This window comes from Trachypithecus francoisi, unplaced genomic scaffold, assembly GCF_009764315.1.
Source record: "Trachypithecus francoisi isolate TF-2019V2 unplaced genomic scaffold, Tfra_2.0 Lachesis_group5, whole genome shotgun sequence".
Classification (NCBI taxonomy): Eukaryota; Metazoa; Chordata; class Mammalia; order Primates; family Cercopithecidae; genus Trachypithecus; species Trachypithecus francoisi.
The window spans coordinates 132,373,947-132,400,183 of NW_022681470.1; the positions used below are offsets into that span (position 1 = coordinate 132,373,947).

The following is a 26,237-nucleotide window of genomic DNA, read 5'->3' on the forward strand; positions in this document are numbered from 1 at the left end:
CTATTTTTAGTAGAGATGGGGTTTCATCATATTGGCCAGGCTGGTCTCAAACTCCTGACTTCAAGTGATCCGCCCACCTCAGCCTCCCAAAGTGCTGCCACAGGCCACCACGCCTGGCTAATTTTTGTATTTTTAGTAGAGACGGAGTTTTGCTATGTTGGCTAGGCTGGTCTCAAACTCCTGATCTCAAGTGACCGCCTGCCTCAGCCTCCCAGAGTGCTGGGATTATAGGCATGAGCCACTGCGTCCAGCGTCTCCCTGAGTCTTAAGGGAGAAATACCTCAAAGAAGAACTTGACCTTCCTCTGGGGCAACTTCCCTGCTTCCCTCCTGGGCAGATCCAGCCAGGTTTCCTTCCCCGGGTGCAAAATTAGTTCCACTGGGTGCTCAACTCACACATGCTACAGATGGATTAACTGAGGCAACAAGGGACGGGCCAGAGCCCCCACTTAACAAGTGGGTCTAGAGTCAGCTGAGCCCCTGGTGTGACCCAGACCCTTCTCTGTGTTATCATCAGTTCCTCTGGGTTAGGGGTCTCCAGCAGCCTGTCTGAGCGGGGCGGCTGCTGCAGAGGCTTCCGGAACTTTCTGCCCCTCCTTGGCCACCTCCCCGCCCCCGTCTCCCACAGGGCCCTGACTTTCGGTAAATGACAGTGGCTCAGGAAACCAAGGGGCCCACACAGGAAGGAGCCGAGTGGGACTTTCCTCTTGCTGCCTCCCGGCTCTGCTCTCCCTTCGAAGGCCCAGGGTCCCTGCCTGCTAGGTAAGAGCTGGTGATGCCGCAGGGCTCTGCCCAGACACTGGGGGAGGACGGTGGTGGCTGGGGATGGCTGGGCTGGCACAGGGGGCTGCCAGGGCAAAGGTGAGCTCGCCTTCCAGGCCTCAGAGGAAAGCTGCCAGACAGATGCGAGCTGGGACTCGCATCCTCCGATTGCTCGCTTCTCTGGACCTCAGCTTTTAATAAGACCCGGAGTTGCCCGCCTTGCGGACCTGGAGGGGTCACTGCGCATGCGCAATGGGGGCTGTGCGGTTGAGGGGTGGGAAGGAGGGGTTGGGGGGCGGAGCTCCCATCCCCGACCCTCGGAGCCTTCCCGGTCCAGACACAGGGTGCCCGACCATGCCAGGATGTAGAACGCTGGGGATTATAAACGGGATACCGAGGCAGAAGGATAGCTTGAGGCCAGGAGTTCAAGACCAGCCTGGGCAACGTAGCCAGACCCCCATTTCAACAAACATTTTAAAAAAACCAAACCAAAACAAAACAAAACAAAAATGGCGTTTTCTAGGCCCAAACATCACCTCTGACTTCATTGTTTTCGTTCAATATTAAAAAAAATAATATTTTGTTAAGTTTTTTTTTTTTTTGGAGACGGGGGTCTTGCTATGTTGTTCAGGCAGGTCTGTAACTCCTGGCCTCAAGCCATCCTGCTGCCTCAGCCTCCTGAGTAAGCTGGGATTGCAGTGGGGTGCTATTGCCACTGGAGCTTTATTTTAAACTTGATTGGGGCTGGGCACAGTGGCCCATGCCTGTAATCCCAACACTTTGGGAGGCTGAGGCAGGTGGATCACTGGAGGTCAGGAGTTTGAGATCAGACTGGTCAACATGGTGGAACCCCATCTCTACTAAAAACACAAAAATTAGCCAGGCATGGTGGTAGGTGCCTGTAATTCCAGCTACTCGGGAGGCCGAGGCAGGAGAATTGCTTGAACCTGGGAGGTGGAGTTTGCAGTGAGCCGAGATCATGCCACTGCACCCCAGCCTGGGAGACAGAATGAGAATCCGTCTCAAAAAAAAAAAAAAAAAAGGCTGGGCAAGGTGGCTCACGCCTGTAATCCCAGCATTTTGGGAGGCCGAGACGGGCGGATCACCTGAGGTCAGGAGTTTGAGACCAGCCTGGCCAACATGGTGAAACCCCGTCTCTACTAAAAATACAAAAATTAGCCAGGCACAGCGGTGTGCACCTGTAATCCCAGCTACTCGGAAAGCTGAGACTGAATAGCTTCAACCCAGGAGGCAGAGGCTACAGTGAGCCAGGATCGTGTGACTGTACTCCAGCCTGGGTGACAGTGCGAGACTCCGTCTCAAAACAAAACAAAACAGCTTGATTGACTGATGTTGAGGGGAAGATAAAGAGGACATGCTGTGTGATTTTATTTCTATAAAGGGCAAAACTAGGCATCATCTCTCTTTGGGAGACATGGGGCTTCTCCAAGGTTCCTGGGACGAGGAATGTGCTCATTCTTGGTCTGGGCATTGGTGACATCAAAGTGTCCCTTTGGTAAGGTTCTTTCCCCCACAAGACTTCCCTTCCCATGGTAACCACCATACCGCTGTGCCAACTGCCCTTCCTGTTTGGTTTAACAGGCGCTTGTTGATTGCTTACTGGCACATCATCAAGAAGTATACAAATTAATGCAGATTAATTGAGTTGACACTTTAGGCCTGGACTGGGCTCAGCAAAGCGCCTCACTGAGGCTGCTGTGGAGTCAGCCCATTTCACAGCTGCAAAAGCTGAGTCCTAGGGGTCCTAGTCCTCTGGTTGTCTTAAACCTCATTAGGCCACGAGCAGTTTCTCACACTGGTAATCCCAGCACTTTGGGAGGCTGAGGCGGGAGGATCACTTGAGGTCAGGAGTTCCAGACCAGCCTCGCCAACAAGGTGAAACCCCGTCTCTACCAAAAATACAAAAATTAGCCGGGCATGGTGGCATGCCCCTGTAATCCCAGCTACTCGGGAGGCTGAGGCAGGAGAATCACTTGAACCCAGGATGCAGAGTAAGCTGAGATTGTGCCACTGCACTCCATCCTGGGAGACAGAGCTAGATCCTGTCTCACAAAAAAAACAAAAACAAAAACAAAAAAGACCCTTATTAATGCCGCCCCACCCCAGCCCTGGGGCATTATTTTGGATCATAGTTTTGTATCGTGTTGTTGTTGTTTTTTTTTCTAGAGATAAGGTCTTGCTCTGTCAACCAGGCTGGAATGCAGTGGTGTGATCATAGCACAATGCAGCCTCAACCTGCAGAGCTGAAGGTATCCTCCCGCCTCAGCCTCCCAAGTAGCTGGGACTATGGGGGTGTGCCACCGTGCCTTGCTAATTTTTTAGAGATGAGGTCTCAATTTCCTAGCCTCAAGTGATCCACCCGACTCCGCCTGTCAAAGTGCTGGGATTACAAGGCATTTTTTTCTTTTTAAGAGGCGGTCTCACTATATTGCCCAAGCTGGTTTCAAACTCCTGGTCTCAGCCAGGCGTGGTGGCTCACACATTAATCCAGCATTTTGGGAGGCTGAGGCAGGCAGATCACTTGAGGCCAGGAGTTTGAGACCAGCCTGGACAACATAGTGAAACTCCATCTCTACTAAAAATACAAAAAAAATTAGCTGGGCATGGTGGTGCCCACCTGTAATCCCAGCTACTGGGGTGGCTGAGGCACGAGAATCTCTTGAACTTGGGAGGCGGAAGTTGCAGTGAGCTGAGATCACACCACTGCACTTCAGCCTGGGCGACAGCACGAGACTCTGTCTCAAAAAAACAAAAAACATAAAACAAACTCCTGGTCTCAAGCTATCCTTCCTACTTGGCCTCCCAAAGTGATGGGGTTACAGGTATGAGCCACTGCCCCCTGCTGGAACATAGGTTTTTGTTTGTTTGTGTTTGTTTTTCCCGATATTTTCTTCAGATCTTCTTCATTCAGGTCAATTTGAGTGACCTGCTTTTTCTCCCCGGTTTTTCTCAGGGGACTCGAAGCCCCACCACTTGCCCCACCCAGCTGGGGGCCCTGAGCGCTGAGGTTTCTGAGGGCAAGTGAGCGAGAGGGTGGGAGGTGTTGGGAGCTGGGAAGCAGGGAGTCAGTTTCCTCCTGGGCCCATCCCAGGGAGGCTTTCCTTCTTTATTTCTTTTCTTTTTTTTTTTTTTGAGACAGAGGCTCACTCTGTTGTCCAGGCTGGAGTGCAGTGGCATGATCTTGTCTCACTGCAAGCTCTGCCTCCCGGGTTCAAGTGATTATCCTGCCTCAGCCTCCTGAGTTGCTGGGATTACAGGGGCACATCACCACACCCGGCTAAGTTTTGCACTTTTTAGAGACAGGGTTTTGCCATGTTGGCCAGGCTGGTCTCAGACTCCTGACCTCAAGTGATCCCCCTGCCTTGGTTTCCCAAAATACGGTGATTACAGGCATGAGCCGCCGTGCCTGGCCTCCATTACTCCTTTCCATGCCCTCCCCGCTCAGAAGTCCAGTCCTCTCTGAGCAGGACTGAAGGGCTTTTTCTCTCCGTGGCCCAGGCAAGTTGCACTCATGGCACCTCCAAGTGAGGAGACACCCCTGATCCCTCAGCGCTCCTGCAGCCTCTTGTCCACGGAGGCTGGTGCCCTGCACGTGCTACTGCCCGCTCGGGGCCCCGGGCCCCCCCAGCGCCTATCTTTCTCCTTTGGGGACCACTTGGCTGAAGACCTGTGCGTGCAGGCTGCCAAGGCCAGCGGTGAGTGCATCCCTAGTAGATCAGGCCAGAGGGAAGGATAGGGCTGTGTGGGGCCGAGATTGGGAGCTGGAATAGTTGCCTGCAGAAGTCAGCATTGGAGTTGGGGCTTTGGGGGATGAGTAGGAGTTTGGTCATGGAGAAGGGTGTGCAGAGGGAGCCTCTGAGGCAGTAGGAATGGCCTGTGCAGACTGCGAGGTGTGACGGCACATGAAGGGAACAGCTGGTCATCTCTTGAGGTATGGAACGATCTGGATGGTTGGGTATGATCCTGGCACTCCTGAAGCCACCGATGGGGTGACTCAGGAGGGAGCTGATGGGACCGTCACCTGTAGGCATCCTGCCTGTGTACCACTCCCTCTTTGCTCTGGCCACGGAGGACCTGTCCTGCTGGTTCCCCCCGAGCCACATCTTCTCTGTGGAGGATGCCAGCACCCAAGTCCTGCTCTACAGGATTCGGTAGGAAGTGCCCCCTCCAACCCCCAGGGATTGATCATCTCCTTGCATCTCGAGGTGCCCACACCCCTGCCCCAGGGAGGATATGATCACTACCCATTTCTCAGATGAGGAAACGGAACAGAGAGGGTGGGTCACTTCCCAAGGTCACACAGCAAATTAAAGGTACAAGCTGGGCTCTGTGAGGCCTCTGCAGAATCTGTCCCCCCCTCCCCCGCCCCACCACCATACTGTCACTCCTACTGAGGCTGGGTTGCACTTTCATCCCAGGGTTCTCTCCTCTCCTAACAGCTTTTACTTCCCCAATTGGTTTGGGCTGGACAAGTGCCACCGCTTCGGGCTACGCAAGGATTTGGCCAGCGCTATCCTTGACCTGCCAGTCCTGGAGCACCTCTTTGCCCAGGTGAGGTTCCGCCTGGGGTTTGACCCAGGGGTTGGGGGCCCAAGGGACAACATCAGGGCTGGCTTGCAATCAGGTGGGGCCTCGTCTGACCCTCCCTGTGGCAGTCCAGGGGTGGGGGTCAGCCCAGGATTGGGGGGATCTGCAGGTTAACATCAGGGCTTGAAGTTGGGTGGCCTCAGTTGATGCTCCCTGTGGCGGCCCCCCAGCACCGCAGTGACCTGGTGAGTGGACGCCTCCCTGTGGGCCTCAGCCTCAAGGAGCAGGGTGAGTGTCTCAGCCTGGCCGTGCTGGACCTGGCCCGGATGGCGCGAGAGCAGGCCCAGCGGCCAGGAGAGCTGCTGAAGACTGTCAGGTGAGAGCCACCAGACTGTGGAGACGGCCTCTGCTTGGGAGTAAACAACATGGGCTCCATTGGGGCTTTGCCGGGCTCCCAAAATGGAGTTCCCCTGCAAGCTTTCAGGGTGTTCCTATGACCCAGGGCCTCCCACGAACCCAGCCCTCTCCACCTCCAGGCTCCAGCTGGAAAGACACCTGACCTCCCCCAGCTAAAAGGCCTGTGGGGTCCCTGTCCGACCTGTGGGCACCAATGGCCCTCCCCTACTCTGAGGTCCTGTCCCCATATCTGACCCTGAATGAGAGTCTGTATGTGCCTCTTGCTCCAACTGGGGCCGCACCCCAGCCCCTGGCCTAAAGCCTGGGTTTGTGTGTGTCCTCCCGACGCTGAAGACCGGCTCCCTCCCCTCCAACCCCCGCAGCTACAAGGCCTGCCTACCCCCAAGCCTGCGCGACCTGATCCAGGGCCTGAGTTTCGTGACGCGGAGGCGTATTCGGAGGACAGTGCGCAGGGCCCTGCGCCGCGTGGCCGCCTGCCAGGCCGACCGGCACTCGCTCATGGCCAAGTACATTATGGATCTGGAGCAGCTGGATCCGGCTGGGGCCGCCGAGACCTTCCATGTGGGCCTCCCTGGGGTCCCTGGTGGCCAGGACGGGATGGGGCTGCTCCGCGTGGCTGGTGACGGAGGCATCGCCTGGACCCAGGGAGAACAGGAGGTGAGGGTAGACCCTCCGCTGGGCGGGGCCAAAGTGGGGTGGGGCTCGGGAGGGGCCGGAGAGTGGGCGGGGATGTGGGGCGGAGCCAAAGCGAAAGAGATGGGGAAGTGGGCGAGGCTTAACGAGGGGCGGGGCTTAGGAAGGGAGGAGACTACGGGAGTGGGAGGGGCAAGATGAGTGAAGGGTGGGGCTGAACGACGCCGGAATGAAAATGGGAGGGGTTGAGGAGGGGAGTGGGTGGGTGGGCGCTGGAACGGGGCAGAACTAAGAGACGGAGTGAGGCTCCGAAAGCTGGGAGGCTGCGAAGTGGGGCAGGGATCAAGGAGCGGGGTACCAGCAGAGAGAAGGAGGCGGGGATTGGCAGAGTGGGTGGGAGATGTTTGGGGATGGGCAGGGGAGGGGTTGAGAGGGTTAGAGTTGATAGGAGGGGGCACGGCTTGGAAGGGTTGAGTGGGAAAGGGGTAGGGAAGGGGATGGCGTGGTTTGGGGAGCTCATGGGCATGGTTTGGTGGGGTCCAGCAGGGCCCCCACTTCGGTATCCCCCTCCTTCCCAGGTCCTCCAGCCCTTCTGCGACTTTCCAGAAATCGTAGACATTAGCATCAAGCAGGCCCCGCGCGTTGGCCCGGCCGGGGAGCACCGCCTGGTCACTGTCACCAGGACAGACAACCAGATTTTGGTGGGTACAGGATCCCCCTCCCCTCCAGCCTTACCCCGAGGGCGGGACCGGCACCCTCCGGTTGCACTGGGCTCTGACGCTTGTCCCTCGCAGGAGGCCGAGTTCCCAGGGCTGCCCGAGGCTCTGTCTTTCGTGGCGCTCGTGGACGGCTACTTCCGGCTGACCACGGACTCCCAGCACTTCTTCTGCAAGGAGGTGGCACCGCCGAGGCTGCTGGAGGAGGTGGCAGAGCAGTGCCACGGCCCCATCACGTGAGAACCTGCCCCCCATTCCCGGCCTCTGCGGCCACGCAGAATGTCCATGCTTCAGTGTTCTCACCTTCCAGGAGCCCTGGACAGGGGTCAAGTGCTCAAACCACACCTGCGGCACAGTCAGCGCTCAGTGAAGCTGAAGTATTCCTTCTGCTGCACAGGGCGACTACTACTCTCTCTCTCTCTCTCTGACCCCAGGGCCATTTCCTGGAGATGGATAAGTCGCCTACCTTCACCTACAGCCTCTTGTTTAATCTCCCAGGAAGGGCCAGGCATAGTGGTGCACACCTGCAATCCCAGCACTTTGAGGAGCCAAGGCGGGAGGATTGTTTGAACTCAGGAGTTGGAGACCAGTCTAGGCAACAAGAGAGACCCCATCTCTACAAAAAAAAAAAAAAAAAAATAGCTGGCTTTGATGGTTGACCTGTAGTCCCAGCGACTCTGGAGGCTGAGGCAGGAGGATCACTTGAGCCTAGGAGTTGGAGGCTGCCGTGAGCTGAGATAGCACTCCAGCTTGGGCAACCAAACCGAGCAAGACCCTGTCTCTTAATACAAACAAACAAACAATCTCTCGGGAAGACTCCAAGACTTACGGCCGATTTTTTTTTTTTTTTTTTGAGATGGAGTCTGGTTCTGTCGCCCAGGCTGGAGTGCAGTGGCGTGATCTCGGCTCACTGCAGCTTCCGCTTCCTGGGTTCACACCATTCTCCTGCCTCAGCCTCCTGTGTAACTGGGACTCGCCATCACGCCTGGCTAATTTTTTGTATTATTAGTAGACACGGAGTTTTACCGTGTTAGCCAGGAAGGTGTTGATCTCCTGACCTCGTGATCCGCCTGCCTCAGCCTCCCAAAGTGCTGGGATTATAGGCTTCAGCCACCATTCCCTGCCTGTGGCTGATTTTATAAATGGGGGGAGAGTATCACCTGGCAAGGATCCCAGGGCTACAGAGGTACCTGAATTTGAGCCCAGGTCTCTCTGTCTTCTTCTGTTTCTGACTCCTCCCCATTCCCTCTCACCTTTTCCCACAGTCTGGACTTTGCCATAAACAAGCTTAAGACTGGGGGCTCACGTCCTGGCTCCTATGTTCTCCGCCGCAGCCCCCAGGACTTTGACAGCTTCCTCCTCACTGTCTGTGTACAGGTCGGTCTACGGCTAGGGTGGGTAGTGGAGGGCTTTCTGGAGGAGGTGACGTTTGAGTTGAGATTTAAAAGATCAGTCAGCATTTGGTTCCTGAAGAATAGGAGGGAAAAGACACCCTCAGTGAACAGAACAGCATATTCAAAGGTCTAGAGACTGGAATGAGTTTGTGGTGCTTTAGGAGGAAGGACTGAGACTGGGCATGGTGGCTCACGCCTGTAATTCCAGCATTTTGGGAGGCCAAGGCAGGCAAATCACCTGAGGTCAGGTGTTCGAGACCAGCCTGGCCAACATGGTGAAACCCTGTCTCTACTAAAAATACAAAAATTATCTGTGCGTGTTGGCACAAGCCTGTAATCCCAGCTACTCGGGAGGCTGAGGCAGGAGAGTCGCTTGAATCTGGGAGATGGAGGTTGCAGTGAACAGAGATCATGCCATTGCACTCTAGCCTGGGGCAACAGAGCGAGACTGTCTCAAAAAAAAAAAAAAAAAAAGGCCTGGCACAGTGGCTCACACCTGTAATTTCAGCACTTTGGGAGGCCAAGGCAGGCGGATCACAAGGTCAAGAGATCGAAACCATCCTGGCCAGAATGGTGAAACCCTGTCTCTACTAAAAATACAAAACTTAGCTGGGCGTGGTGGCACACACCTATAGTCCCAGCTACTCGGGAGGCTGAGGCAGGAGAATCGCTTGAACTCAGGAGGCGGAGGTTGCAGTGAGCCGAGATCGCACCATTGCACTCCAGCCTGGGCAACAGAGCCAGATTCCGTCTCCAAGAAAAAAAAGGAAGAAGGACTCAGAGGAAAAGTGTCACTCACTCTCACTCAGGGTTCACTCTTCTTTTGCAGAGCCCCCTTGGTCCTGATTATAAGGGTTGCCTCATTCGGCGCAGCCCCACAGGGACCTTCTTTCTGGTTGGCCTCAGCCGATCGCACAGCAGCCTTCGAGAGCTCCTGGCAGCCTGCTGGGATGGGGGGCTGCACGTAGATGGGGTCGCAGTGACCCTCACCTCCTGCTGTATCCCCAGACCCAAAGGTGAGCCCCCTCCTCCCCTGAAATGAGTGGCTGATCTGGGACCCTGGCTTTCTATGTCTGTGACAACTCCTGTGTGGGTGGCAAATGGCAGAAACTGCAGATCAAGGTGGGTTAGGGAAGAAAAGGTGATTTATTGGCTCAGGAAGTTAGAGATATATAACCTTTAGGTCTGGCTTGATCTAGGCACAGCTAGATGTGAGCCATGTCACCTGCACCTAGTCTGTCTCCATCTCTCAGCTCTGGGTGAATTTCACTCTTCAACAAACCCCTCTGATGGGACAACTATGAGATGTGAGTTCTTCAGAGTCTCCCAGAATCCCTAATAGAACCGAGCTCTGGTTGTCCACAGTGCCACTTGCTCATTAAAGCCCCCTGCAGGGCTCTTTCCTTCCTTGTCTCTCATCTGAAATCCCTATGAGGGCTTTCTGGATCTCCTTTCAAGTAAACCATATGCCAGCCAGGTGCAATGGCTCACATCTGTAATCCCAGCACTTTGGGGGGCTGAGGCAGGTGGATCACTTGAGGTCAGGAGTTTGAGACCAGCATGGCCAACATGGTGAAACTCCATCTCCACTAAAATACAAAAATTAGCCGGGTGTGGTGGCGCACACGTGTAGTCCCAGCTACTCTGGAGGCTGAGGCAGGAGAATCACTTGAACCTGGGAGGCAGAGGTTGCAGTGAGCTGAGATCGCGCCACTGCACTCCAGCCTGGGTGACAGAGTGAGACTCTGTCTCAATAAAGAAAAAAAGATTAGCCGGGCATGGTGGCACACACCTGTAGTCCCAGCTACTCAGGAGGCTGAGGCAGGAGAATCGCTTGAACCTGAGAGGCGGAGGTTGCAGTGAGCTGAGATCTCGCCACTGCCCCCCTAACCTGGGTGACAGAGTGAGACTCCGTCTCAACAACAGCAGCAACAACAAAACAAAAGCAACAACAACAGAAAACCATGTGCCCTGGAGTCTTCATCAGGGGCGGCTTCTAGAGGTACCCCAAACTAAGGCATGAGTTAGCTAACCCTTGGGGACTTTTCACCTCTGATTTCTGGTTTTTGTCCCTCATCCTCTCCCCATAGAAAAGTCCAACTTGATCGTGGTCCAGAGAGGTTGCAGCCCACCCACGTCCTCCCTGGTTCAACCCCAATCCCAATGCCAGCTGAGTCAGATGACATTTCACAAGATCCCCGCTGAGAGCCTAGAGTGGGTAAGCAGCCCTGGGAAATGGGACGATAGCTCAGTCTGTGGACCAGAGACTCAGATGTGTGGCCGCAGCCACACGCTATCACTTTGCCTTGCTTCGGTTTTCCCATCTGTAAAATGGGGCCAGCAGCTGTGTATCACTTGGCCTGGGATCCTGCAGGAACCCCCTCACTGGCCCCTTCTGCTGTCCCCTCACCATTCAGCATGAGAACCTGGGCCATGGGTCCTTCACCAAGATTTACCGGGGCTGTCGCCACGAGGCGGTGGATGGGGAGTCCCGAAAGACAGAGGTGCTGCTAAAAGTGATGGATGCTAAGCACAAGAACTGCATGGAGGTGAGAGCGGTGGGGACCAGACATTTGGAGTCAGGGCTGGCTGGAGAGGGGGTCATGGATACAGAGAAATTTAAAAACACACAGGGGCCTGGGCGCGGTGGCTCATGCCTGTAATCCCAGCACTTTGGGAGGCTGAGGCAGGAGGATGCTTTGAAGCCAGGAGTTCAAGAACAGCCTAGGCAACCTAGCGACACCTCATCTTTATAAATTTTAGGCCGGGCACAGTGGCTTACGCCTATAATCCCAGCACTCTGGGAGGGTGAGGCGGGCAGACCATCTGAGGTCAGGAGTTGGAGACCAACCTGACCAAAATGGAGAAACCCGGTCTCTACTAAAATTACAAAATTAGCCAAGCATGGTGGTGCACGCCTGTAATCCCAGCTACTCGGGAGGCTGAGGCAGGAGAATCGCTTGAGCCTGGGAAGTGGAGGTTGCACTGAGCCAAGATTGCGCCACTGCACTCCAGCCTGGGTGACAGAGGGAGACTCCATCTCAAAAAAAAAAAAAAAGAGAAAAGGTAGATGATAGTGGGAGCTTCCGTCCTGTATCAGAAAATCATGCTGCTGTGTGCACTAATGGCAGACTCCAGGGCCAAAGGTGAACTGTGGCCAGATGTTCACCTAAGGCAGGTTTGTGAGCCCAAAATTTGGGATTGTTGGAGTGGAAGGAACCCACGTTATCTTCTCTCCCTTCCCATCTTCCCCAGTCATTCCTGGAAGCAGCGAGCTTGATGAGCCAAGTGTCATACCGGCATCTCGTGCTGCTCCACGGCGTGTGCATGGCTGGAGACAGTGAGAGCCCCTCACCCTCCCACCCCACCCCTGCCTCACCCAAGTCCAGGCTGTTCTTCCCGCCTCTGTTCTGAGCCTCTATATGACAGCACCGGCAACACACTAGGCCTCCGTGGATGGGGACCATGTTCATAACCCTTTATTTATGTCTCTTCATCATCACTGCTTGGAAAGTGGCTCCAGGTTCCCACCCATACCCAGCCCCAGAATGATCTGAAGTCAGACAAACCTGAATTTCTAATCTCTGCAGCTTTGCACGGGTCACACAACCTTTCTGAGCCTTGGTTTCATTGTTTGGGAGTCCAAGATGGGCCAAGAGCTGGGGACAGAGGCTAGAATGTGACAGGCAGGGCATGATGAGGGGCGAGGAGGGCAGCATGGGGCACTGTGGATGATCAGAGAGGCTGCTGGGCCAGCCTGGGGGTCAGGCAATGCTTGTGGGTAGACAGAGATGCATTCTAACCTGGAAAGATAAGGACAAGTGTGAATTAGGAAAGGAAGAGGGGTGTTCTAGGCAGAGGACACAGAACATGCAAAGGGTTAGAAGTAAGATACAAAGGCTGGGCATGGTGGCTCACGCCTGTAACTGAAAAGCCAAGGCCGGGCGCGGTGGCTCAAGCCTGTAATCCCAGCACTTTGGGAGGCTGAGACGGGCGGATCATGAGGTCAGGAGATCGAGACCATCCTGGCTAACACGGTGAAACCCCATCTCTACTAAAAATACAAAAAAAAAAAAAAAAAAAAAACTAGCCGGGCGAGGTGGCGGGCGCCTGTAGTCCCAGCTACTCGGGAGGCTGAGGCAGGAGAATGGCGTAAACCCGGGAGGCGGAGCTTGTAGTGAGCTGAGATCCGGCCACTGCACTCCAGCCTGGGCCACAGAGCGAGACTCCGTCTCAAAAAACAAAAAACAAAAAACAAAAACAACAACAACAAAAAAGAAAAGCCGAGGCGGGTGGATCACCTGAGATCAGGAGTTCAAGACCAGCCTGGTCAACATGGCAAGACCCTGTCTCTACTAAAAATACAAAATCAGCTGGGTATGCTGGCATGCGCCTGTAGTTCCAGCTACTTGGGAGGCTGAGGCAGGAGAATAGGTTGAATCCAGGAGGCAGAGGTTGTAGTAAGCCGAGATCACGCCACTGCACTCCAGCCTGGGCAACAGAGTGAGACTGTGAAAGAAAGAGAAAGAAAGAAAAGAAAGAGAAAGAAAAGAAAAGAAAGAAAGAGAGAGAGAGAGAGAAAAGAAAGAAAAGAAAGAAAAGAAAAGAAAAGAAAAGAAAAGTGAGATACAGATACAGAGAGGGCTCAGCACCTTCCAGGCATTGCAGGCAAATCATTCAGAGATGGAGGTGGGAGGAGAGGTGAGTACAGTATGAACAGAGGTAGCAGGGGAGGGAACAGAGATGAGAGTTTGAGAGACCCTGAGAGCCAGGGTGTTGGCAGAACCTGCTCAACAAACCCAATCCCGCCTCTCCCTGCTGCCAACCAGGCACCATGGTGCAAGAATTTGTACACCTGGGGGCGATAGACATGTATCTGCGAAAACGTGGCCACCTGGTGCCAGCCAGCTGGAAGCTGCAGGTGGTCAAACAGCTGGCCTACGCCCTCAACTATCTGGTGAGTGCTCCTCTGCCTGCTCCACCCTCCATTCCCAGGGAAGGCTTTCTCTGGGTGGAAGAGGAATTGGGAGTGGGCTCTGTAGTGTGCATAGGAGTTTGGTACGTGTTCAAGGGGAGGGCATTTTAGGTTGAGGCTGTGAGAACACTAGAAGACAACAAGTCATTTATGGATGTCAGGGGCTGTAGTGAATGATAAGGCTGGGCACGGAAAAAGGCTTCCTAGAAGAAGGAACACTGGAGATGGGGCCTTGAAGATTGAGTAGAAGTTCATCAAGAGAAGAAAGGAGGCCGGGCGCGGTGGCTCAAGCCTGTAATCCCAGCACTTTGGGAGGCCGAGACGGGCGGATCACGAGGTCAGGAGATCGAGACCATCCTGGCTAACACGGTGAAACCCCGTCTCTACTAAAAATACAAAAAACTAGCCGGGCGACGAGGCAGGCGCCTGTAGTCCCAGCTACTCGGGAGGCTGAGACAGGAGAATGGCGTGAACCCGGGAGGCGGAGCTTGCAGTGAGCTGAGAGCCGGCCACTGCACTCCAGCCTGAGCGGCAGAGCAAGACTCCGTCTCAAAAAAAAAAAAAAAAAAAAAAAAAAAAAAAAAAAAGAAGAAAGGAAGGCAGGCACGTCAGGCTGTGGGAACAGCCTAGGCAAAGGCCTGCAGGCTAGATAGTGTGTGGCATCCCCTGGGGTCTATCAGGCAGTTCTGTTGGCAGGAGACCAGGGTGCAAGTGTGGAAGGGAAGTTCATTGGAAGCTTGAGCAAGGGCCTTCAATGCCAGGCTGAGGAGCTTCACTTTGTGTCAAAGGCACTGGGGAGTCACAGGATGGGGTGGTGTTTGAGAAGGGGAGGGACATAGCCAGGTCAATGTAGGGGGTGAACTAGAGGGGCAAGACAGGATGTCAGGAATCATTGGAGCATGTCTGAGCAGTACCAAATGGGCTTTGAAGGATGTCTAGGAGTTTGCCAAACAGACTCTTCATTCATCAAACCCTCCCTGGCATTTCCCTATGCCTGGCCCCCTTAGGAGGACAAAGGCCTCCCCCACGGCAATGTCTCCGCCCGGAAGGTGCTCCTGGCTCGGGAGGGGGCTGATGGGAGCCCGCCCTTCATCAAGCTGAGTGACCCTGGGGTCAGCCCCGCTGTGTTAAGCCTGGAGAGTAAGTTCCTGGAGGTGGAGGAGGGAGGGGCTGAGCAGGGTAAGGAAGTGGATGCCTGATCCCACTTCCATTCCTCAGTGCTCACCGACAGGATCCCCTGGGTGGCTCCCGAGTGTCTTCGGGAGGCCCAGACACTTAACTTGGAAGCTGACAAGTGGGGCTTCGGTGCCACGGTCTGGGAGGTGTTTAGTGGCGTCACCATGCCCATCAGCGCCCTGGATCCTGCTAAGGTCAGAGTCCCTCACCTGGCATCGGTCTCCGAGCCCCTACTTTGATAGAGGGTAGACTGATATCCAGTTTGGGGAGATTGGGGTGCATCTGGTGGGATGGGGATTACCAACTCCTCCTCTCACCCTCAGAAACTCCAATTTTATGAGGACCGGCAGCAGCTGCCGGCCCCCAAGTGGACAGAGCTGGCCCTGCTGATTCAACAGTGCATGGCCTATGAGCCGGTCCAGAGGCCCTCCTTCCGAGCCGTCATTCGTGACCTCAACAGCCTCATCTCTTCAGGTGCCTGCTGGGCCGGGTTGGGTGGGAAGGGCTGTGATGTCATATTAGGCCCAGGGGAAGCAGTGTGGTTTGCAGCAGGCCACACCTTGTGTGTCTGGCAAGGTTGGAGGGGTTGGTGACTGTGACAGTGTGAGCTTCAATGGCTGCTGTAACAAACAGTCCCCTCAGTCAAGGTTCAACATGATGATATTTTATTTATGTATGTATTTATTTATTTTTGAGACGGAGTCTCGCTCTGTTGCTCAGGCTGGAGTGCAGTGGCACAATCTCGGCTCACTGCAACCTCTGCCTCCTTGAACCTCTGGTTCAAGCGATTCTCCTGCCTGAGACTCCCAAGTAGCTGGGATTACAGGTGCATACCATCATGCCCAGCTAATTTTTGTATTTTTGGTAGATGTGGGATTTCACCATATTGGTCAGGCTGGTCTTGAACTCCTGACCTCAAGTGATCCTCCCGCCTCGGCCTCCCAAAGTGCTGGGATTACAGGCATGAACCACCATGCCTGGCCCATTTTATTCTTTTAAAAAAATGTTTGGCTGGGTGCAGTGGCTCATGCCTGTAGTTCCAGCTATAGGGAGGTGTATCACTTGAGCCCAGGAGTTCCAGACCAGCCTGGGCAACATGGCAAAACTCCATCTCTCAAAAAAAAAAAAAAAAAAAAAAACATTTAGCCAGGCATGGTGATGCATGCCTGTATGCATTTTTATTTTATTTTATTTTATATTTTTGAGACACCATCTTCCTCTGTCACCTAGGCTGGAATGCAGTGGTATGATCTTGGCTCACTGCAACCTCCCTGGTTCAAGCAATTCTCGTGCCTCAGACTCCCAAGTAGCTAGGATTATAGGGGTGTGCCACCAAACATGGCTACATTTTTGTATTTTTTAGTAAAGACAGGGTTTTGACATGTTGGCCGAGCTAGTCTCAAACTCCCGGTCTCAAAAAGATCCATCCACCTCAGCCTCCAGTATTGGGATTACAGCCATGAGCCACCACACCTGGCTGGATTTTTTTTTTTTTTTTTTGTGATGGGGTCTTGCTATGTTCCCCAGGCTGGTCTTGAATTACCGGCTCAAACAATCCTCCTGCCTTAGTCTCCCAAGTAGCTGGGATTACAGGCACACACAACCATGCCCAGTGTGATATTTAATCTTCGTTCGATGAGGGTGTCCAGGCCCACAGGAACCTCTCACCTTGTGGCTACACTCACCTCTGGTGTTGGGTCTCTGTTGGATCCTTTGCGGATAAAAGAGAGAGTGTGGAGGGCCCCATACTAAGTTTCCATGGGCCAGGACTGGAGGGGCACCCAGCATATCTTGTCCATCAGCCTGAGCTCAGTCATGTGGCCACATTTCATAGCAGTGGAACTGGGGAAATGAGTTCTCATTATATCCTCCATCTTTGTAGCCATGTGGAGTTGCACAGGGTGTGCACTGCACAAGGAGGCTTCCTTTGCCTGGGATGGGGTGCGAGACAACTTTTTCCAGTCTCCTTTGGCTTGCAATGGCCCTGCCATAGTGCACAGAGAGGGTCAACATGCAGATGGAGGTTGCACAGCAAGTCAACTCAGGAGTGGGGCGCAGGATGAGAGGCGCTGCTTACCACTGCCCATGCCCCCACCCCAGACTATGAGCTCCTCTCAGACCCCACACCTGGTGCCCTGGCACCTCGTGATGGGCTGTGGAATGGTGCCCAGCTCTATGCCTGCCAAGACCCCACGATCTTCGAGGAGAGACACCTCAAGTACATCTCACAGCTGGGCAAGGTAAGGTGGGCAGGGCCAGGATGGGTTGGAGAGGGCAGAGCAGCATCCAGATGCCTGGACGCCAGTCCTGCTATCCCCCAGGGCAACTTTGGCAGTGTGGAGCTGTGCCGCTATGACCCGCTAGGCGACAACACAGGTGCCCTGGTGGCCGTGAAACAGCTGCAGCACAGCGGGCCAGACCAGCAGAGGGACTTCCAGCGGGAGATTCAGATCCTCAAAGCACTGCACAGTGATTTCATTGTCAAGTATCGTGGTGTCAGCTACGGCCCGGGTGAGCCAGGTCCCGAATGAGTGAACTGAGACGTATGGGTGCTTTTCTTTTTTTTTTTTTTTTTTTTTTTTTTTTTTTTTGAGGCGGAGTCTCGCTCTGTCGCCGGGAATGGAGTGCAGTGGCCAGATCTCAGCTCACTGCAAGCTCCGCCTCCCGGGTTTATGCCATTCTCCTGCCTCAGCCTCCCGAGTAGCTGGGACTACAGGCGCCCGCCATCTCGCCCGGCTAGTTTTTGTATTTTTAGTAGAGACGGGGTTTCACCGTGTTAGCCAGGATGGTCTCGATCTCCTGACCTCGTGATCCGCCCGTCTCGGCCTCCCAAAGTGCTGGGATTACAGGCTTGAGCCACCGCGCCCGGCCATGGGTGCTTTTCAAAGTGCACATTCGTACCTTCCTGCCAGGCCACTTTATATAGGCTGGGAACGTGATTATTGATTGATCCAGATTCACATGAGTTACAGGTTTGAATCCTGACTCTACCCCTTACCAGTTGTGCAACCTTAACTTCTCTGAGCCTGTTTCTCTAGCTGAAAAATGGGTCATTGTGATATTTACTTTGTTATTGTTGTTTGTTTGTTTGTTTTTGAGACGGAGTCTCGCTCTGTCACCCAGGCTGGAATGCAGTGGCTCAATCTCGGCTTACTGCAACCTCTGCTTCCCAGGTTCAAGTGATTCTCCTGCCTCAGCCTCCCGAGTAGCTGGGATTACAGGAGCATGCCACCGCACCCAGCTAATTTTTATGTTTTTAGTGGAGATGGGTTTTCACCATGTTGGCCAGGCTGGTCTTGATCTCCTGACCTCAAGTGAGGCTTCAAAGTGCTGGGATTACAGGCGTGAGCCACTATGCCTGGCCGTGATATATAAACACATCAATGTATGCTGTAGAAAGTACTCAAGAGATATTAGCAATGTGTAATTGTCGCGGTTCCCATATTACAGTCAGCAAAACTGAGGGCGAGAGGGACACAAGGTCCCACTGTGAAACGGGGAAGAATGAGGGGAGGAGCACAGCTGGGCCCTGCTGTGACAGCTCCTGCTTTCTCCAGGCCGCCAGAGCCTGCGGCTGGTCATGGAGTACCTGCCCAGCGGCTGCTTGCGCGACTTCCTGCAGCGGCACCGCGCGCGCCTCGATGCCAGCCGCCTCCTTCTCTACTCCTCGCAGATCTGCAAGGTGCGAGGGGGCGCTCCGGGACTTGTGGGGATTCAGCTGGCTCGGCCTGGGCAGGGGTCTGCGTGGAGGTTGTGGTGAAGGCTGAGGAGTGAAGTTTGGGGTCCAGGTCTCGGAGGTGGTGGGGCTGGCTTAGGGTTCAGGATCAGAACTTCAGTGAAGGATGGCTCGAGGGTAGGGTTAGAGTTGGGGTCTGGGTTAGGGTTAGAGTCCAGGTCAGGCTAAGGGTGCCTGCCGGATTATCCTGGGATCCTCACTGCACGCTCACACCGCCCGCCCACAGGGCATGGAGTACCTGGGCTCCCGCCGCTGCGTGCACCGCGACCTGGCCGCCCGAAACATCCTGGTGGAGAGCGAGGCACACGTCAAGATCGCTGACTTCGGCCTAGCTAAGCTGCTGCCGCTTGACAAAGACTACTACGTGGTCCGCGAGCCGGGCCAGAGCCCCATTTTCTGGTGGGGAACCCGCGCCCAGGCTCCGCCCCTACTCCCCACGGCTCTGGCTCCTCCCCTAACATGGCCCCGCCCCCTGCCGCTGCTTTGTTCCCCAGCCTTAGCCCCGCCCTTCTCTCAGCTCTCGCCCCGCCCAAACATCAGAGCCCCGCTCCTCCAACACCCTGGCTCCGCCCCTCAGTGCTGGCCCCTTCTTAGTTCCGCCCTTTCCCCAGTTCTGGCCCCTCCCCCTCCCTCGGCTCTGGCTCCGCCCCATCTCCGCCCCTCCACGCTGGCCCCGCCCCCTCCCCTTGGCTCTTCCCAGGCACCTCCCAGGGCTGGAGAATCCGCCCATCCCACAGCCAGGGAAACCGAGACCCTGGAGACGGGACTGACCTGCTCACAGTCCCCACCTACCCTGACCAGTTAGTTCCCCATTCCAAGGCTGCCCCCCTCTTCCTGTCTTTTCTCCACTCTCGCATCTCAAGACCTCCCTGTCCCCTCTCCAGGTATGCCCCCGAATCCCTCTCGGACAACATCTTCTCTCGCCAGTCAGACGTCTGGAGCTTCGGGGTCGTCCTCTACGAGCTCTTCACCTACTGTGACAAAAGCTGCAGCCCCTCGGCCGTGAGTCGGCTCCCGTAGGCCCCCAGCCTCCTTCTCCCTCCACGCCCCTCGTGGCCAGTCTCCAACCTGTCTGCGCCTGCGTCCCTCTTTAGCATGGGGTCACTTGGTCCCAGCATCATAGGCCTCAGTGGGGAGGACCCTACCTCACCTTTCTGACCCCTTCACGGTGCAGGCAGCCCCTCCCCGCTCCATCACATGGCCCCTCCCCACGCCACGGGTGGCCCCTCCCCCACCACATGCGCTCCCCCTTGGCTCCAGGAGTTTCTGCGGATGATGGGATGTGAGCGGGATGTCCCCGCCCTCTGCCGCCTCTTGGAACTGCTGGAGGAGGGCCAGAGGCTGCCGGCGCCTCCTGCCTGCCCTGCTGAGGTGAGCACCGCAGGGCCAGCCTCAGTTTCCCAGTCTGTAGATTGGGCCGGGGTTTCGGGCCAGCCAGCTGGCGCCTAAGTGTCTGGACTGAGAGGAGAGGCTAGAGTGTGAGGCTGATGAGGATCCTGACCCCCCACTTGGCTACTTTCTCACTGTGAAGCAAGTCAGAGCACTTTCAGAGCCTCAGTTTACCCTTTTCCAAAATGAGCATAGTAACGCCTTATAGCGTGAGGGAAGATCAGACTCCTGAACACCTGTGCCTATGAGGGCTCAGCTCAAAGCCGAGCACACAGTCTATGCTCCGTAAATGTTGGTGAGGTTCATGTTTTTTTTTTTTTTTAAGAGATGGGGGTCACTCTGTTGCCCAGGCTGGGGCACAATTATAGCTCACTACAACCTCCACCTCCTGAGCTCAAGTGATCCCCCTAGTTCAGCGTCTGTAGTAGCAGGGACTACAGGTGTACACCACCACGCCTGGCTAATTTAAAAGTAATTTTTTAGAGATGGGGGGGGGGGGTCTCATTATGTTGCCCAGGCTGGTCCTGAACTTGTGAACTCAAGTGATTCTCCTTCTTCGGCCTCCCAAAGTGCTGGGACTACAGGTGTACACCCCCATGCCTGGCTAATTTAAAAATAATTTTGGCCAGGTGTGGTGGCTCACAGCTGGTAATCCCAGCACTTTTGAAAGCTGAGGCAGTCAGACCACCTGAGGTCAGGAGTTCGAGACCAGCCTGGCCAACATGGTGAAACCCTGTCTCTACTAAAAATACAAAAATTCCCCGTGTGTGGCGGTGGGTGCCTGTGATCCCAGCTACTTGGGAGGCTGAGGCAGGAGAATTGCTTGAACCTGGGAGGGGAAAGTTGCAGTGAGCTGAGATCATGCCACTGCACTCCAGCCTGGGCAAAAGAGAGAGTCTCCATCTCAAAATAAATAAATAAATAAAATAAAAATAATTTGCTTTTTAGAGACGGGGGTCTCGCTATGTTGCCCAGGCTGGTCTTGAACTCCTGGACTCAAGCGATCCTCCCAAAGTGCTGGGATTTACGGGCATGAGCCACTGTGCCTGGCTAATTAAAAAAAAAATTTTTGGCCGGGCGCGGTGGCTCAAGCCTGTAATCCCAGCACTTTGGGAGGCCGAGACGGGCAGATCACGAGGTCAGGAGATCGAGACCATCCTGGCTAATACGGTGAAACCCCGTCTCTACTAAAAAATACAAAAAACGAGCCGGGCGACGAGGCGGGCGCCTGTAGTCCCAGCTACTCGGGAGGCTGAGACAGGAGAATGGCGTGAACCCGGGAGGCGGAGCTTGCAGTGAGCTGAGAGCCGGCCACTGCACTCCAGCCTGGGCGGCAGAGCAAGACTCCGTCTCAAAAAAAAAAAAAAAAAAAAATTTTTAGAGATGGGGTCTCTCTGTGTTGCCCAGGCTGGTCTTGAGCTCCTGGGCTCAAGTGATCCTCCTGGTCTGGCCTCCCAGAGTGCTGGGATTACAGATGTGAGCCACCACATCCCACCCTCTCATGGTTTATAATCATGTAATCATAACCTTTGTGGAAGTGTCTAACATGCGGTTGGTTGGTCATTGATAAATTAATTCACTCAGGCCAAAAACATTTATTGAGTGCCAACTGTGTGCCAGGACTTGTTGGGTGCTGAAGACCCAGATAGGGAGAGAACCCTGTCCCCCCAGTAACTAGCAGAAGCTGATAAGAACATTCTAGGCTGGGTGTGATGGCTCATGCCTGTAATCCCAACACTTTGGGAGGCTGAGGCGGAAGGATCACTGGAGCCCAGGTGTTCAAACCAGCCTGGGCAACATAGTGAGACCCTGTCTCTACAATAGTACAAGCATTAGCCGGTGTTGTGACATGCACCTGTGGTTTCAGCTACTAGGGAGGTTGAGGCAGGAGGATTGCTCGAGCCCAGGAGGTCAAGGCTGCAGTGAGCCATTATTGTGCCACTGCACTCCAGCCTGGACAACAGAGTGACACCCTGTCTCAAAACAAAACAAAACGAAACAGAAAAACAAAATTCTGGTAATGATAAGTGCCTTGAAAGAGATGAACAGAGGGAAATGGTGGGGTGGGGGTGGTCAAAGAGGGCCTCTTAGGGGGGCAATGCTGGAAGGAGGAGAAGCCTACCTACGAGTAAAGCTAGGAGAAGAAATTTCCAGTGGGAGACACAGAAGGAACAAAGGCCTTGGGGAGGGAATGAGCTGGGTGCGTTTAAGCACCAGTGCGATGGAGGCAGGTGTGACTGCCTGGAACAAATAAGGCAAGGAGGGATGGAGATGAGCAAAGGAGGGCATCAGGGAAGACGTTTTTTTTTTTTTTTTTTTTTTTGAGACCGGTTTCGCTCTTGTTGCCCGGGCTGGAGTGCAATGGCGTGATCTTGGCTCACTGCAACCTCCACCATCCAGGTTCAAGCAATTCTCCTGCCTTAGACTCCTGGGTAGCTAGGATTATAGGCGCACGCTACCACGCCCAGCTAATTTTGTTTTTTCTTTTTTTTTTTTTGAGACGGAGTTTTGCTCTGTCACCCAGGCTGGAGTGCAGTGGTGCAATTTCGGCTCACTGCAAACTCCGCCTCCCGGGTTCACGCCATTCTCCTGCCTCAGCCTCCCGAGTAGCTGGGACTACAGGCAACTGCCACCACACCCGGCTAATTTTTTGTATTTTTAGTAGAGATGGGGTTTCACCATGTTAGCCAGGATGGTCTCGATCTCCTGACCTCATGATCTGCCCGCCTCGGCCTCCCAAAGTGCTGGGATTACAGGCGTGAGCCACCGCGCCCGGCCTAATTTTTTTTATTTTTATTTTTAGTTAAGACGGGGTTTCTCCATGTTGGTCAGGGTGGTCTCGAAAGAAGTGTGTTCTAAGATCCATAGGGGCTGGGTGCGGTGGCTCATGCCTGTAATCCCAGCACTTTGGGAGGCCGAGGCGAGTGGATCACATGAGGTCAGGAGTTCAAGACCAGCCTGACCAACATGATGAAACCCCATCTCTACTAAAAATATAAACTTAGTCAGGTATGGTGGTGTGTACATGTAATCCCAGCTACTTGGGAGGCTGAGGCAGGAGAATCACTTGAACCCAGGAGGCAGAGGTTGCAGTAAGCCGAGATCGTGCCACTGCATTCCAGCCTGGGCAACAAGAGCGAAACTTTATCTCAAATAAATAAATAAATAAATAAGATCCCTAGGGAGCCATGGGAGGTTTTGGAGCAGAGATGGGATGGAATTTAATTTGTGTTTTAAAACTGAATGGGGCTGGGTGTGGTGGCTCATGCCTATAATCCAAGCACTTTGAGAGGCCGAGACAGGTGGATCACCTGAGGTCAGGAGTTTGAGACCAACCTGGCCAACATGGTGAAACCCTGTCTCTACTAAAAATACAAAATTAGCGGGGCGTGGTGGCACGCACCTGTAATCCCAGCTACTTGGGAAGCTGAGGCAGAATAATTGCTTGAACCCGGGAGGTGGAGGTGGCAGTGAGCCAAGATCATGCCATTGCACTCCAGACTGGACAACAGAGCTAGACTCCGTCTCAAAAAAACAAAAACAGGCCAGGCGCGGTGGCTCAAGCCTGTAATCCCAGCACTTTGGGAGGCCGAGATGGGCGGATCACGAGGTCAGGAGATCGAGACCATCCTGGCTAACACAGTGAAACCCTGTCTCTACTAAAAAAATACAAAAAACTAGCCGGGCGAGGTGGCGGGCGCCTGTAGTCCCAGCTACTCAGGAGGCTGAGGCAGGAGAATGGTGTAAACCCGGGAGGCGGAGCTTACAGTGAGCTGAGATCCGGCCACTGCACTCCAGCCTGGGCGACAGAGCGAGACTCCGTCTCAAAAAAAAAAAAAAGAAAACAAAAACAAAAACTAAAACAAATACACTGAATGGGAGTCGTGTCCTCCTGATTGCTCAGGCATGACCCCATTCTCTGTCCCCCGCCTCTCAGGTTCACGAGCTCATGAAGCTGTGCTGGGCCCCTAGCCCACAGGACCGGCCATCATTCAGCACCCTGGGCCCCCAGCTGGACGTGCTGTGGAGCGGAAGCCGGGGGTGTGAGACTCACGCCTTCACTGCTCACCCAGAGGGCAAACCACACTCCCTGTCCTTTTTGTAGCTCCTGCCCGCAAACCTCTGGATTAGGTCTCTGTTGACTGGCTGTGTGACCTTAGACAGGGAGCTGCCCCTCTCTGGGCCTCAGAGGCTTTATAAGGGTCCTCTACTTCAGGAACACCCCCATGACATTGCATTTGGGGGGCTCCCATGGCTTGTGGAATAGCCTGTGGCCTTTGCAATTTGTTAAGATTCAAGACAGATTGGCAGATGTGTCAGTGAGGCTCTCTGAGTCCTGGCCCAAAGAAGCAAGGAACCAAATTGAAGACCCTCCCATCTTCCTATCCCCTCAAGCCCTGGCCCCCTGAGTTTCCTTTTCTCTCTCTCTCTTTTTATTTTTATTTTCATTTTTGAGACAGAGCCTCGCTCTGTTACCCAGGGTGGAGTGCAGTGGTGCGATCTCGGCTCAGCGCAACCTCTGCTTCCCAGGTTCAAGCGATTCTCCTGCCTCAGCCTCCTGAGTAGCTGGGATTACAGGTGTGCACCACCATACCCAGCTAATTTTTTTTATTTTCAGTAGAGATGAGGTTTCACCATGATGGCCAGGCTGATCGCAAACTCCTGACCTCAAGTGATCCTCCCACCTCAGCCTCCCAAAGTGTTGGAATAATAGGCGTGAGCCACCACAACCGGGCTTTTATTTTTTTAATTTGTAATTATTAATTTTAAGAGACAGGATCTTGCTATGTTGCCCAGGCTGGTCTTGAACTCCTGGGCTACAGTGATCCTTCTGCCTCAGCCTCCCAAATAGCTGGGACTACAGGCACCCAGTTTTGAGTTTCCTGTCTTATTTCCAAGGGGACATTCATGTATGATCTGACTTCTGCTCTCCAATCTCTTGTTTCTCTGGAGGAAGCCCAGGACAAGAGCAGTTGCCCTGGCTGGGACTCTGTCTTTTGGGATAGCCCATGTATCTCTTTGGTATCCTGTAAGGGGGCAGGAGGGGCTGGGGTCCCAGTCCACCCTAATGGTACCTGAGCGTCCCAGGGCTTCAGTTTTCCCACCTGTCCAATGGGACCCCTTCTGTCCTCACCCTACAAGGGGCACAAAGGGATGACACCAAACCTGGCAGGAACTTTTCATGCAATCAAGGGAAGGAAAGGCATTCCTGGCAGAGGGAACAGCATGCCAAGTGTGAGAAGGCTCAGAGTAAGGAGGTTAAGAGTCCAGGTATTGGAGCCTATGGTTTTGCCCCTTCCACGCTGTGTGACGGTGGGCAAGTTCCTTTCCCTCTCTGGGTCTCAGTTCCATCACCTGCAAAATGGGCAGAGCTTACCCCTTGGCTGTGCAGGGTCAACTTTCTGACTGGTGAGAGGGATTCTCATGCAGGTTAAGCTCCTGCTGCTCCTCCTCACCTACCTGCAAAGCTTTTCTGCCACTGTTGCTCCTTGGAAAACTCTTATACATCTCTCTAAACTCCAGCTACCACATCTTTGCAGCCTTCCCTCATATACCCCCACCACTATTGCACCCCTGTCCTTCCCTCCAGCCCCACTGTGACCCTGGGGTTGGGGAAGTGTCTGTGTCCAGCTGTCTCCCCTGACCTCAGCGTTCCTTGAGGCCTCAATGCAGAGCGGGCTCTGGGAGTTTGTTGACTGAATAAAGGAATTCAGTGGAAACGATGGTTTGTGCTGGACTTGGGGCGATGGGGAGCCTTAGAGGGCGTGTGAGCTGGGAGGGATGTCGTTAGGGCTGTGGGCCAGAGACCTCTCAGGGAGCCACTGTGGGGGCCCCAGGGCAGGCTGGTGGAGGAGGACCACTGGGTAGGGCTTGGCTGGAGCCCTCGAGGACAGAGCCCCCTTACTCCCAGGCCCAGCTGCTGGCCTTGGCTGCAGCCTGGGGGAGCTGATTGCAGGCTCTCTGTGGGTGGGGAAGGAACAGGCTGCTCTCCCAGTGGTCAGAGGACAAGGCCAGGTTGGGGGAGCGAGGCTGTGGAGAGGGGACCAACATCACTGGGGCTAGGCCGCCTCCCCCACACCGGCCCCCGTCATGTGCACCTCATAACTGCTAGAAAGATGTGGAGAGTGGCCAGGTTCAGTGGCTCACGTCTGTACGTCTGTAATCCCAGCACTTTGGGAGGCCGAGGCGGGTGGATCACTTGAGGCCAGGAGTTCAAGACCAGCCTGGCCAACATGGCAAAACTGTCTCTACTAAAAATACAAAAATTAGCCTGGTGTGCTGGCACATGCCTGTAATCCCAGCTACTCAGGAGGCTGAGGCAGGAGAATTGCTTGAAACTGGGAGGTGGAGGTTGCAGTGAGCTGAGATCATGCCATTGCACTCCAGCCTGGGTGACAGAGCAAGACTTTGTCTCAATAATAATAATAAAAGTAATAATAGTCCAGGCACAGCTCATGCCTGTAATCCCAGCACTTTGGGAGGCCAAGTCAG

At 54.4% G+C, this 26,237-nt stretch overlaps 1 protein-coding gene across 2 annotated transcripts; it reads left to right on the forward strand.

The window, feature by feature from the left end:
- Positions 1–612: 612 nt before the first annotated feature.
- JAK3 (Janus kinase 3) lies at positions 613–25,465 on the forward strand. Of its 2 annotated transcripts, XM_033199979.1 has the most exons (24): positions 613–761; positions 4,281–4,477; positions 4,810–4,933; positions 5,222–5,333; positions 5,540–5,685; positions 6,089–6,383; positions 6,938–7,060; positions 7,154–7,311; positions 8,341–8,452; positions 9,299–9,485; positions 10,560–10,687; positions 10,887–11,018; positions 11,725–11,809; positions 13,299–13,426; positions 14,452–14,584; positions 14,663–14,814; positions 14,944–15,094; positions 16,721–16,860; positions 16,942–17,131; positions 18,178–18,302; positions 18,583–18,755; positions 19,241–19,358; positions 19,617–19,727; positions 23,683–25,465. In XM_033199979.1, the coding sequence occupies exons 1-24, from the start codon at positions 646–648 to the stop codon at positions 23,848–23,850; spliced, it is 3,504 nt and encodes a 1,167-aa protein (XP_033055870.1). In that variant the 5' UTR covers positions 613–645; the 3' UTR covers positions 23,851–25,465. The 2 variants fall into 2 exon arrangements, with proteins under 2 accessions (XP_033055870.1, XP_033055871.1); XM_033199980.1 differs by lacking the exons at positions 18,178–18,302; positions 18,583–18,755; positions 19,241–19,358; positions 19,617–19,727; positions 23,683–25,465 and adding an exon at positions 17,496–17,776 and having other exon boundaries at positions 16,942–17,169.
- Positions 25,466–26,237: the final 772 nt, after the last annotated feature.

Excerpts from the sequence above, each read along its gene's own strand:
- JAK3 (XM_033199979.1), top strand. The coding sequence starts at position 646 with ATGACAGTGGCTCAGGAAACCAAGGGGCCCACACAGGAAGGAGCCGAG. Across the intron at positions 5,334-5,539 it reads TGGAGCACCTCTTTGCCCAG|CACCGCAGTGACCTGGTGAG; the intron begins GTGAGGTTCCGC and ends GCGGCCCCCCAG. Across the intron at positions 11,810-13,298 it reads CGTGTGCATGGCTGGAGACA|GCACCATGGTGCAAGAATTT; the intron begins GTGAGAGCCCCT and ends GCTGCCAACCAG.